A 13,439-nucleotide genomic window follows, 5' to 3' on the forward strand; every position below is an offset into this window, starting at 1 on the left:
CTAATATTACAGCCACATCTCTGAAAAAATCAATGCTGTAATCATGCCCATGTGGACCATGATTGCAATGCTAATTAAAAACCCAAAAGAGGTGATTTTGGTTTATCAGATAAACGTCAATATTTAAAGTATTTGATATGCATCTATAAAATATTTAAGGAAAATGACTGATGCTACAGTATAAAAAATATACCCATATTTTATGTCAGTCATGACAGCACTTAAGCTGAACTATAAAAACTTTTCGGTGTGAAATGTTCTTCTCTCACGGCCCATCTGTGGAAAAACACAGTTTTACAAGCACAGATGCACGTCATGAGATTTAAGAGTGATCTAAATGATGTTAGATGCTAATATGTCGCATGCTCTTTCTAGAGACTGTCTAGTTGATGAATTGCTGATTCTATAAATGTGGGAGACTTTTTCTTATCTTTCATAATGTCCTCACTGTGTCCACACTGAAGCTGTAAAAGAGACAAATCACCTGTGAGTGGGGTTACAGTAGGCTATCACACAATAAAGCTGGTGGTCACATACATATACCAAATTATGATTAACAGCGGAAGCCCCAAAACAGATTTGTACCTGTAAACCTCTGAAGCGCAACTTATGGCGTCGGAAGTAGTGGAGCGACCATCATGGCGTAGTCTAAATATCAGCAGTACGTCGCGCTGATCGGAAGCTAGTTATTTTACTTTATAAAGTTTTAAATATGGATATTTTTCTTACACAAATTCGCTTCGCTTCAGAAGGCCGTTATTACGCAGTTTTGCAATGTAAGTGGACTGCATTTATAGTGCTTTCACAGACCCAATGGCCTCCAAAGTGCTTTACATATTGCCTCACATTCACCCATTCATACACCGACAGCGGTGTAAGCCATGCAAGGCGCCATCCAGTTGGTGGGGATTAGGTGGGGTTAGGTGTCTTGCTCATGGACACCTCGACACTTGGAACCGGGGATTGAACCACCAACCTTCCTGTTTGTAGACAACCTAGATGAACCACTGATCCACTGCCACCCCATTTGTGTAATGCAAATGCCCGGAGCAGTGTGGAGCACTTTTATGATGGATAGATGCACTTTTATGGACTTCAAAACAGACACTGCCATTCACTCCCAAGCTTGTTTAGCATAATTTAATATAACTCTGATTTTATTCTGATCTAATTATTTATTGAAAGAAGGATGACATATACACCTAGGATGACTTGAGGGTGAGTAAATCATGGGCGAATTTTCATTTTTGGGTGAACTATCCCTTTAAGTTTGAAAATGATTTAGTTTATTATAAGTTATCACCATAATATTGTAATGACAGCAGTCAAGCTAAATACAGTACCTGATGGTCATGATGCTTAGATTTCATTAGATTGCTTAGGTTCCTCTTAAGATTTATTTCAATTTGGTCGTTTAAACTCATTCCCATGTTTAAACATTCAGATTTTCAGTGTGGTCTCAGACTTTTGGATCCCTGCCTTGCACCATCATCAAATCCATCTCTAGCCCTGCTGATAGATTCATTAGAAACTTAATGAACAGGGGATTCATTGTGACTGTCTCATTAGACACGTTGTGCTTGAAACAGAAGGCCAGCCTAAGTCATGATTAATAATTTAACATGTATGCAAATAGGTTAGTTAACTGAAGACTGAGTCAAGGATTGGTATTTGGGACTGATCTCTGCTATGACAACAGTGCAATACAACAACAAAAAGAGTCGATACAATGAACACAGAGCTTGCATGGATGAATTCCTTCCAACGACTGAAGCGTTTAACGGCATGCCATGGTGAAAATGCACTCACAAAAGCCAAGTGTTAGGCAAGCTTTTACCGCGCTGCAGTGTCACAGTTGGTTAGTAGTTGTCAGGTCACGTACGTGCTGTAAATATGTCTAGGGGAAAGAATGAAGGAACATGTGACTCATATGATCTTGTTTTGAGGGTTGCTCAAGTCCGTCCCTGGAGAGCCACGGTCCAGTTTAGTTCAGACCCTGATCAAACTCACCTATCTGCAATTTTCTAGTAACTAAAGACCTTTATTAGCTTTTCGGGTGGGTTTGAGTAGAGCTGGTACTAAACTCTGCAGGGCAGTGGCCCTATAGGACCGGATTTGAGGAACCCTACCTAGGCGATATACTTTACCCTGAAAGCTTGTATGCAAAGCAATAAGTCATTAGAGTAGTTACGTTACAGTGATCACACCAGGACGAAGGGGTATTGTTGTGCCATGTAACTTTTGGCCCTCTAGCGATTAAAAAAATAAAAAGAACACTGTTTTGGTTGTGTTTTTGCGTCAGCTCCACTCTTCTGCGTGGATGCACATGGTTTAGGGCACCGACGTACTGTTGTTGTAACAGCACATACACTGTTGTTTTGACTTACTGGATGTTTTTAAATCAATGACATAAGCCTACATTACAAGTTGCTAACCTTAGACATAATGAGTGCTACTCTGATAAAGTTTTAAGGTGGTTATCGGTGTGTTTCGACCGCAGGGACCAGGGTCTTAAGGAAGTTCCGGGTAAAAATTTCCCCCTCAGAAAGTCCCTGCTCACGAGGTACGAGGTAGTAGTTTAGAAACTTTCGGGGGTGGGACTTGGGCGCTGAACAAGCTGATTGGTTGAGTTCACGCAGCATTTCACTTTGAAACTGTCGCGAAACGTGCATGGTGGTGCAACGTTTTTTGTGTTTTGCAAAAATGTTGCCACTGGTACGTTTTTTTTAATGAGCCTAGGCTGAAGAAATAGTCATCTATGGGTCGCTTTTAAATCCTTACACATCTCAGAGTTATTGCCACCTCTGAAAATCCAAGCCAAGGTTGTAGACTTTTTTTAAACTCTTATGTGCTCCTGAAGGTGTTTGTAGATTTGCATCTTTTTCTTGAATAAAATAATAATAAATCAAATTAAAATATATATAAACTAAATAATTATTGGTTTATCAAAGTGTATGGTATCTGGGTAAATTAAATAATCGGCTTGGAAGATGGATTGTTTTTGCACTCTCCTATTAATTATGCTTAAAATAAGTTACATCGTTTTAAGGAAACTATAAAAAACAACTTTTTAAAGATAAAAAAACGATTCATATCCTGATCCTGATTGGTCACTTACAGCACTGGCACTTTGGTACTAGTGAATATATTATAATAAAAAAAAATAAAAAATCTAGGCTGATTGTGTTGTGAATTGTCATAGACCCTTTTGTCTTAATGAAAGTTTTAAGATATTACACAGGTAACATTATAATTGTAAACAGACATTAGTCAATTTTATTTACTTATTTCAACCCCCCACTTTTTTCCCTTTTTATAATAAAGCAAGAGCAAGTTTCTTTTAAATGCTAAAAAATGAATATATAAATAAAAATCTTTTAAGATGCCAGCAAGTTTGACAAAAGAAATCACTTTATCACAGCAATGTCAGACCACTCATCTGTGCAGAATAGATTCTGCTAAGCCTTCTGAATGGTTCTCATTTATGATTTTGTTGTGTATTGTGTGTTACTTTGGTTGTCATGGAAACGTTCACAATAGAGAATTATGCCCCTCCAAAAGGTTATAAACAGGTTTTGCTCTTGTGACATAAAATTCAATAACATTTTTGACAAGACTATCTGCTAAACAATAACTTTGTCTTAGGGATGCTGGTCAAAGAAGATAGCGTGTCATTTAAGTGCGTGTTATTAAATGTATCGGTGGGCACTGAAATGGTTGTAAATCTGTATCATTGTACCATGCTGTTCTTGGGTTCCCCCTGAATCAATAAAATGCTATCTTATCTAATCTGATTTTATGTAACCTTATGTTATGTAGGGTTAAATCCTGCTTTGAACAAGGAAAAAAATCTGACATGTTTTTTTTTTTTGCATATGCTATTTCCATTATTTTAGTGACTGTAAATTTAGAATTTAGTTATGATGATCCAATATTGATGCTGAGATTGCTCCAGTTCATTTGGTGGATAAGTTAATCTATCAAATAAATTTGACTTGACAGATACATAGTGTGGGCTATGTGCCTTGCATAGAAAAGCAAGCAATGATAAACAAATTAACATGCATTGCATATGGACATCCAATTCAATCTATTTTTCTCAGCGCTCATTGCATTTCACTCTTTGCTTAGAGGCTTAGGGCTTTCTGAAGATATCCTTTAATCTTGTACATCTCTATTATATATTTTATTGCCATTGTGCACATGCACATTTTTACTGTCAAAGTATCTAAATATATAAGCCTAATACATTTAAATACACTCACCTAAACTATTTTAGTATACTAATTTTAAGTAAATTTCAAGTATATTTTTAATTATACTTTATAGTAAGTATTCTAATTTCAATGTACTAGAAGTATACTTGAAAGTCTACTGTTTCAATACTACTTGGGATTAAATTGGCCCACTTTTAGTACAACAGCACTTTGTTTACAACTAAGTTTTTCATTCGTAGACCTACTGCAACTATACTACAAGTTAATTTATTGGTACACTAGTTTACTAATCAAATACTAAAGCACAAATTTTAGTTTATGAAAGTACACTTTGAAGTAGGCTATACTCTCAGTAAACCACTCATTTATAGTAGGGCTGTGCGATATTGAAGAAAAAAGCGATATGCGATAACTCCTTAAATAATGCGATATTCGATATGCGATACCATAATGCTTAAAGTGTGTAAAATAAACTTAAATTATCTTTAAAATATATTTAAAATTATATAACCTACATGTGTTTCACATTCTTTTTATGACAAGAAAGTGAACATCAGTGTTTTACTGTAGCATAAGAAGTGTTATTTAACATCAGTGTAAACCACAGGGTTTCAGGTTATCCTACATTAGGTTTATTTAATAAAAGATACTGAATCATAAAATATAAAAAATAAAATTTTGCTTAGTTTTCACTGTATGAATTAAATATATCCTGATACTTATTAAAGCTAAGAAAAAATGTGTCTTTTGTTCATGACCCCATTTATTGCAAGCTGTTGCGATATGCATATTGCGATATATACATTTGCGATATTTCAATAAATTCGATATATTGTGCAGCCCTAATTTATAGTGTTATATACTGCAAGTATACTTGTAAGTTTTAAGTTGAACTTAACATACTTATATTTTACTATTTATTTTTGCACTTTAAGTATACTATGTACCTATTTAGGTATTCTATATACTGAAAATATACCTTTAACTGCAGTTTAACTCTTAAAAAAACAAACATTTTATAGCTTCATGCATCCTTTTTTTATCAACACTTGAATGGTGGTAAAGTTAATTAAAAAGGCAACACTTTAAACTAAAAGCTGAGGAAATCGCATTTTTGTCATAGATAGGCTACGTCCGGATCTGATTCAATACGATGATCAAAACCCCCAAAGATTCAGTCATTAACAGTTTTGATTTATAGTTTTGATTAATAGTTTTGATTTATATGCTGTTTTTTTCTACCTGTTGTTTCTGCTTCTTCTTCACCTGTGTATTGTTCTAGAGATTCTGTACTATTTCAAAGGATGCGTAATAGCGCCCCCGTACCGTATAACAGTGAAAACATGAATAGCCAGAAAATTCCATCAGTGGCAGGGAAAGAGTGAAGTACAGTAGATTTGACGTAAATTCAGTGGACTACACAAAAATTCAGTTACAGAATTAGAAACATATCTGTTTTCTTTATAAATCAATATTTTCAAACAATGTAAGTTTATAAAACAGTTTTATTTTACTATGTAAAACTATGTAAAAAAAAGTATTTATTAGGCTATTCAATCAACACAACAAGCTAAGTATAGGCCTACTTAATTATACTTTTAGGTATCTCGTTCAAAAGATTGAGTACAAATAGGCCAAATATAGACTTGTCTAACAGTTTAAGGCTATTTAAGTGGAATTTTAAGTAAGAAAAATAAGTTTATTGTGCTGAACTAAAAAATAATTTTATTCTACTTTTTATGAAGGCTAGGCTTCTCAGAAACATAGGCCCAGTCTTCATAAAAAGTAGAATGAAAGTATTTTTAGTTTTTAAAGAAGTAGGCCTAATAGCACACTTGAATAAACTTATTTTTCGTAAGGGTAGGCTATATACACCATATATAAAAATACAGATCTGTAATTTAAAGAACTCAAAAAGAGCATGTATGCTTGAATGCAGCTGAAATTAATTCATTAGATTGACCTAAAGGTGTGAGTTGACTGAATACCGCATATAGCCCATCCTGTTTGGAGCCCATCCATTTCGTATGATGTATTAACTGTTTTCCTTATTGGGAGAAAAATAGTCTCCACAAGGTCAAGGATGTATGATAGGACTATTGCCATGTTGTGGACACACACACACTCTAGCCCGGGTAACGGCTTTAACAAGCACTCTTTGTCCTTAACATTAATTTACACAGTTTAGAGAAAACTTCTAAACGACATAGAACACAGATATGGTAATATTAAACGTTCAAGACACATGTCGTAAGAAAACTTAGTTACAGACATTTCGAAAAAAAATTACACTCTCCTTACTGCCGTAAGCCTGCATTTAAAATATTGAGTTGATATTGTAGATGCGGATGCGCGCGCGTGCCTAGCCATGCAGTGACCATCATCATCGGTTGCACTTCCCTCCTGGTCCATTGAATCCACTTTAAAACGAGTCGTGCATAAAAAATCAAAGGTAAAATCAGTTTGATTTGCAGATAGAACCCCTGACAGAAAAAAAAACCCTAAGAAGGATGAAAGCCCAGCACCCGGCAGCCCGATCATCTGATTGGATGTTGCGTCCTCACCGCAAAGATCCATCATCAGAGATACTCAGTCTAGGCACAAGCACATAACGGCTGTAAAGCCTGTTATGGCTGCACAATTTTACCAAAAAAAAGTGATTGTTTACAGTGATTGTTTTGACATTTTTCCGTTACCAGGGATTTCCATGAAGTTTAAGACCAGTCTGGATGCGATGCGCGTGAGGACGCTGGAAAGGTGCGTGTCTTTCTCCATTCTTCACTTGAAAACACTGAAGGTTTAAATTAAGTATTTCTTGAAGTATCATTTATATAAATTACCTTTTTAATATCAAATTCAGTCAGCTAAACAGACGAAATACGCATGCATACAATTTATTCATACAATATTTTACATAAATGTTTTAATTTTCTTAAAGCTGTTGCTATTAAGTAATGCAATTAATGCAATTAAAGATTTTGGCATGCATATAGCCACACTGAACCTCACATTGCTGGAATCATTATTACGTCCATACATACAGTAGTTTTTAATTTCCTGTTGCTTCATTTTTACGCGTCGTGATTAATTTAAAGGATTGATAGGCTATATATCTATAAAAAGTTTAATCACCTGCTGACTGACATCTATCTCAAATTAATGAAAGGCTATACGTATTCGCTGTCCCTGTGTATATATACACATGCGAATATGGATTTACATTTTAAGTGAGTTCAGCAAAAGTGGGACATCAGGTAGAGCGGGTAAAAATAATTGCTATGAATGATTACCGCGTAAATAGCACGAAGCCGGTCAGATAAAGTGGGACAACTGTTCGGATGGATATGATGATCATTAATAATATCAACAATGCCAGACAAGGTTAGAGTTATTGTAGCCTACTGTATGTTAGGATATTGTTACCTTTCTCACGACAGCTGGTTTTACTGGTAATCAAATAGCTGATATGTTTTACAAATTGAGATGAGATGGCATTGATTGTTTTTAGTGGGGGAGGGAAAATACACACACACAATGGATAGGCTATAAAAAGTCTACACACCCCTGTTAAAAAAGCGTTGTGATGTAAAAATTTAAACAAAGATATATCTATTTTTAATTATAAATTATCTATTTTTGCATCTTTAATGTAAAAAAATATAACATCAATGTCACTGCAAAACCAAAGTGACACATTTTAAGAGAAAAAAGTGGCTGTGTAACAACTGGGTATGTGGCTGTGTTCAGGGTCCGAAATCTTCAAAACGTGCCTTCGGAGGACGCATTCCAAAGCAGGAAAGCATGATTCAGCTCTGTCCAAATCCAATGTTAGCTTCACCTCATGTCTCCTATTACCTTCATCCGATTGATTTTTGAAGGCAGCATAGATGTATCCTTCGCTGCCTTTGATATCCCACAATCCAATGCTTTCCATTCCATTTCCTGATTTCCATTCCATTGAAAATCTGGAATCTGAGGGTGCCAAAAAAATCTAAACATTGAGAAAATCGCCTTTAAAGTTGTCCATTTATGTTAGCGATTGTGCTGCATTCACTCGCAAAAATAAATGTTTTATATATTTACGGTTACGGCCTAATTAGTTATCACCAAAGCGTGCTCAATTTTGCTGTAGATCATTAACCGCTACATTATGTCCGAAATCAGTTTCAAAACACAGCTTCTTTGAGGTTGGATTTGGTTAAGCACTGGCTCTGATCTGTAAACTTTCCCAAAACATACTGATAAGATGTCTTACTCTCAGTAAGAGGTTCAGGCAATATTTTTCATTATTCTCTAGTGCGGACCAGGCACCACGGTCTGGCACACATGTGATTCGCGGATTAACTGCAAAGTTTAACCATCATAGAGTGAAAGTTTATCATTTGGACATGTTTTGTCTTGCCAATTTACACATTCAAATCATTTTAATTGATGAGATGATTTCATTAAATTTTTTACATTTATGTTTTAGCAGGGGTGTGTAGACTTTATATATATATATATATATATATATATATATATTTATATTTGATAAGATTTTCTTAGCAAAGTGATAAATTGTTGTGTTGCAAAAGCAAGTTGCAAAATAAAAACAAAAGGTTAAAAGGTTCTGGTGTTAAAATCATTCAAATAAAAGTACTTTCCTGACAATTAAGAGACTTAATGCTGATAACAATGAAACCAATTGGGAGAGAATTGTCAGAAGACTCATTTCTATGTGCAAAACAGGCAATGGTAAAGAGAGTCACCAAAACAATGTTTCAAGTGTAAAAAATAAAGCAAAAGTAACACAGAAACTAAAACCGACTGGACTTGTGACAAACTCCCTGAAACAACCAGCCCCCACTTTAAGATTTAATTTTGTGATTGTTTGCTGAGCAGGAGAAATGCCAAGCAATGAGAGCTGGCAAAAGCTGTGAGAAGAGTGACTGTTTCATCTCACACAGACATAATGTGGAGAAGAGAAATGCATTGTTATTGTCCACACAGGAACTACTACTGCCAAAGCACAAGAAACACATTTAGTCTTTTCTAAGGCCCATATTAACAAAATATAGACTTCTGGTAATCCATACTCTGGTCTCATGAAACCGAATCAATAAGTTTGGATCCAACAGCACCCAAAATAAATGGCAATGCCAGGTTAATTGCTAAGGGTTATTCGAATCCGTTCGGAATTGATAACAATAATTACAGAAAAAATGCAGGTAGTATTTTTTGTAAAACATACTGCTTGCTAATGTACTGTACCTCAACCTTTATAATGTCGAGTCTGCATTTATATTGTGCAAATCTGTTTGACACAGGTCTCCATCATGCTGAAGGTGCAATCTGAGTTTACGCTGACTTCAAGAAGGGCTCTTTAACCTCATTTAATCATTTCATCCTTGTATTCCCGTGATGGCTCTGATCTGCCTTTGCGACTCTATGAATGGATCAGACCAGGCTCATGTGTTCTGCAACAGCACTACATTCAACTTTACCAGGGATGAGAGTGGGGGCTGTCACCTTCAGACCGTGGATGAAGTTCTGTTTAGTTTTCTGGGCCCTAGACGATCTCCTTTCTTCTTCCCCGTAACCTTTACGTACATCCTCATTTTCATCACCGGGGTCTTGGGAAACCTCCTCACTTGCACTGTGATCATTAAAGACAGGAAGATGCGGACACCCAGCAACCTGTATCTCTTTAGCCTGGCCATCTCGGACCTGCTGGTGCTGCTCTTCGGGATGCCGCTGGAAATCTACGAGCTGTGGCAGAACTACCCTTTCCCCTTCAGCGAAAGCATGTGCTGCTTTAAGGTCTTCTTATTTGAGATGGTTTGCTTTGCTTCCGTGCTCAACGTTACAGTGCTGAGCGTGGAGCGCTACATAGCTGTGATTCACCCGCTCAAAACCCGCTGCTTCATAACCAACAAGCACGCTCAAAGGGTCATCGCCAGCGTTTGGGCTCTGTCCCTGCTCTGTGCCATCCCAAACACCTCGCTTCACGGCCTGCAGTACCAGTACCTGCCAGAGAGGGTTCTGGAGTCAGCTACCTGCAACCTGCTCAAGCCCAAATGGGTGTATAATTTGGTGATCCAGGTCACCACTGTGCTCTTTTACGTTGTTCCCATGACGATGATAAGTGTGCTGTATCTGATGATTGGTCTGACACTGGGCAGGGGACAGAAGCAGAGAAAGGACAAGCTTGGCAACCACAGCAACGACAGCTGGAAAATCCATCAGGACAGTAGTCGGAGGAGGCAGGTCATCAAGATGCACTGTGAGTGATGTGATACTTTAAAGTCTTTTATTATTAAATTTTGTTTGGTTTTAGTTTTAGTTAGGCCTACTTCAGCTTACTACTTTGTTTTAGCTTTATCTCAAGTAAAACAAAATGTAATAGTTTTATTTTTAGCAACCCTGGCAGTGGCACAATACGTAAAATGATATAACTTACCATTATTTCACAATCAAAATGGTGCTTTAGACTAAATAAATAGATAAAGATTAAAAGAGAGATTAAAGTCTTCAGTGCACATGGTATGATTTTTATTTCAAAAGTATGTTCATGTAATTATGCATAAAACTTTCTTTTAATAATAAAAGACACAATGTGGCCGCAACATTTATATTTAAGATATGCAAATACTTTGTCATTTCAAACTACAGTCTTATTTTCTTTTGTTTACTTTAGCACACCATTATGGCAAATCCAAATTAGTTGCATCCCTAATCCACTGGCATGGCACATTCAAATCCCACTGTAAAAGCCTGCTGAGCATCACTTAGATGTCTGAAAACATCCATCTGGATGATTTTCATTTTTGGAGTGGTAAAATCTTTAGACAAACAATTTAAACCACCCCCGTGCCCTCCCTCCCTCCCTCCCCACAGTGTTTGACATCTTCTGAATGCCTTTCCTTAATGGCGATGATGCTATTCCCAGAGAGCCTAACACTTGTCATATAATGACTATGAACCTACATAATGAAAGGGACCCAGACACTTTTATTTGCATTTATAGAGCATGTCTCTATACAATTAAACACTGTAATATCACAAATCACTCACCATTAAAGCTATTCACTGATAGATTTAAATAAGCTCATCAATTGCCATTATAGGGTTTACTTGAGTGTTTGAAAGATTTACGCATTGCTTTTTTGTCCTGGAAAGGAAATTTCAAAGCTTGCATTTTGACTAAATATTATATTATAGAAGACAAAAAACATTTATTGTACTGATAAAGTAAAAATATATATTTTTTATTTTCTGAATCACTCCTTGTATGACCCACCACTTCAGTTTTACTATAACTGAAAATTTTCAGTCTTATGAAGTGGTCAGTGGAAGAGGCTGAATATTAATGAAATATTTGCTTTAAAAAAATACGGTACCCCACGGTATCATTGCGGTGGCTTTCCACAGTTCTGAACGTGGTGTAGGTAGACTACTATACATATGCGCTGATTTTTTATTTAGAATATATGTAATGCACATGCAAACTAATATGTGAAACGGATTGCAAAGTTTAGTGAATTTTCAGAAATCCGATTTTTCTGAAATCAGATTGGATTAATTCTGATTGAAGAAAATGAGTGAGTGTAAACATACCTAGAATGCAACAGAGTGCAAAGTCCATCTTAGATTGCTAGAAACTAAAAATTTAGTCTTTGGATCTGAGGGCTCACTTTCATAGTTGATTGTAACATTGATTTACATGCTCTCTCTCTCTCTCTCTCTCTCTCTCTCTCTCTCTCTCTCTCTCTCTCCCTATAGTTGTGGTGGTTCTAGTGTTTGCCATCTGCTGGGCTCCGTTTCACATCGACCGACTGTTGTGGAGCTTCATCACAAGTTGGACGGACCACATGCATAACATATTCGAATATGTGCACATAATCTCTGGAGTGCTCTTCTACCTCAGCTCTGCTGTTAACCCCATCATCTACAACCTGCTCTCCAGTCGTTTCCGAGAACGGTTTCAAGCACTGGTGTGCAGACGCCTGTCGACGAGCTCTTCCATGCCTTTCTATGTCATCCCCAAAGACCCACCCACTGATCTCCAAGAGCAGGAGCGTGGGCAGCCCACTTCCTTTATTCATTATCATCATCAGGTGGGAACAGCGGAATGAGTGCTTTCATGTGAGAAAACATGATCTGTGATTCACTAAGAACAGGAAAAGAATATGATACGAAACGTGTCCATACAATACTGTAAATGAAAGGCAATTCCTTAAAACCACATGTAAATAGACACATACTATGTTTGAATTGATATGGATTGATATTGTATTGACAAGTCCATATTTGGATCGGTATGGACTTCCCTTACAAAAAAGAAGTTTGTGCTATTAGTAGCCTTTACTTCTTTTAAACTAATTTCAATCTACCCAGTATACTTCTCAGAAATATACTTTATGTACTTCTCGGAAATATACTTAAAAGTATATTTGACTTGTACTGACAGAAACGTGACAGAAAAGTCTAAGTATATTTGACCTATAGTAAATTCAGCTTGATTTAGGGACACTTTTCCCAAGTCATCTCAATGAAGTGTCCCAATCAACCTGAATTCATCCTATTTGTACTCAATCTTTTAATCAAGATAAAAGTAATTAAGTAGTCTAAGTATACTTTGCTTGTAGTTATGTTTACTCTTTGAGGCCTATATCATTATTTTGACTGCACTAAAGCACAGAAATATTTATAGCCTATGTTTGTAGATCTATCTATCTATCTATCTATCAAAAAAAAAAAACTGTAGGCCTATTAATGGTTCTATAAAATGTAAATTTGTATTTGGCCAATATCCATTCCAAACGAGTGCCGTTATTCTTGTTGGGAACGAGTTGTTCTTTTTGTCATGTGTGTCATGGGGACATCAAAAGAAGGAAACATGCACATTGTTCCAGGGATCCATTTCCCGCACTAGAGAGAAGAGGACGTATAATACTTGTTGTGCCAGAAGGGAGTCATAGAAAAAACAGTGAAAGAACAATAAGAGCTGCATGGAACATTAATCTTTACAGACAATTAGGGAAAAGTATGTCTTTTCAATTAACTGCAGGTGCATGATGTCAGAATGCTGTGTGCAGGGGTTCTGGCTTAAATTGTGCAATTATGGAGTTTTATTGGTGGTTTATAAATGTTTGTGCCAAAAGTGCTTCACTAGAATTCAATATCATGAGAAATAGAATATTTCTTGTACCATTTGATTGTTACTTGATTACATTCAGAGAA

General features: G+C 36.3%; 1 protein-coding gene across 1 annotated transcript; it reads left to right on the plus strand.

Annotated features, from left to right (window-relative positions):
• Positions 1-6,654: 6,654 nt before the first annotated feature.
• Positions 6,655-13,282, plus strand: nmur3 (neuromedin U receptor 3). The gene is made up of 3 exons (XM_079596922.1): positions 6,655-6,974; positions 9,524-10,479; positions 11,979-13,282. The coding sequence occupies exons 2-3, from the start codon at positions 9,618-9,620 to the stop codon at positions 12,329-12,331; spliced, it is 1,215 nt and encodes a 404-aa protein (XP_079453048.1). The 5' UTR covers positions 6,655-6,974; positions 9,524-9,617; the 3' UTR covers positions 12,332-13,282.
• Positions 13,283-13,439: the final 157 nt, after the last annotated feature.

This window comes from Phoxinus phoxinus (genome assembly GCF_949152265.1).
Source record: "Phoxinus phoxinus genome assembly, chromosome: 22".
NCBI classification, from domain to species: Eukaryota; Metazoa; Chordata; class Actinopteri; order Cypriniformes; family Leuciscidae; genus Phoxinus; species Phoxinus phoxinus.

Coding starts and splice junctions, on each gene's coding strand:
- nmur3 (XM_079596922.1), top strand. CDS start 9,618: ATGGCTCTGATCTGCCTTTGCGACTCTATGAATGGATCAGACCAGGCT. Junction 10,480..11,978: donor GCAGGTCATCAAGATGCACT/GTGAGTGATGTG, acceptor CTCTCCCTATAG/TTGTGGTGGTTCTAGTGTTT.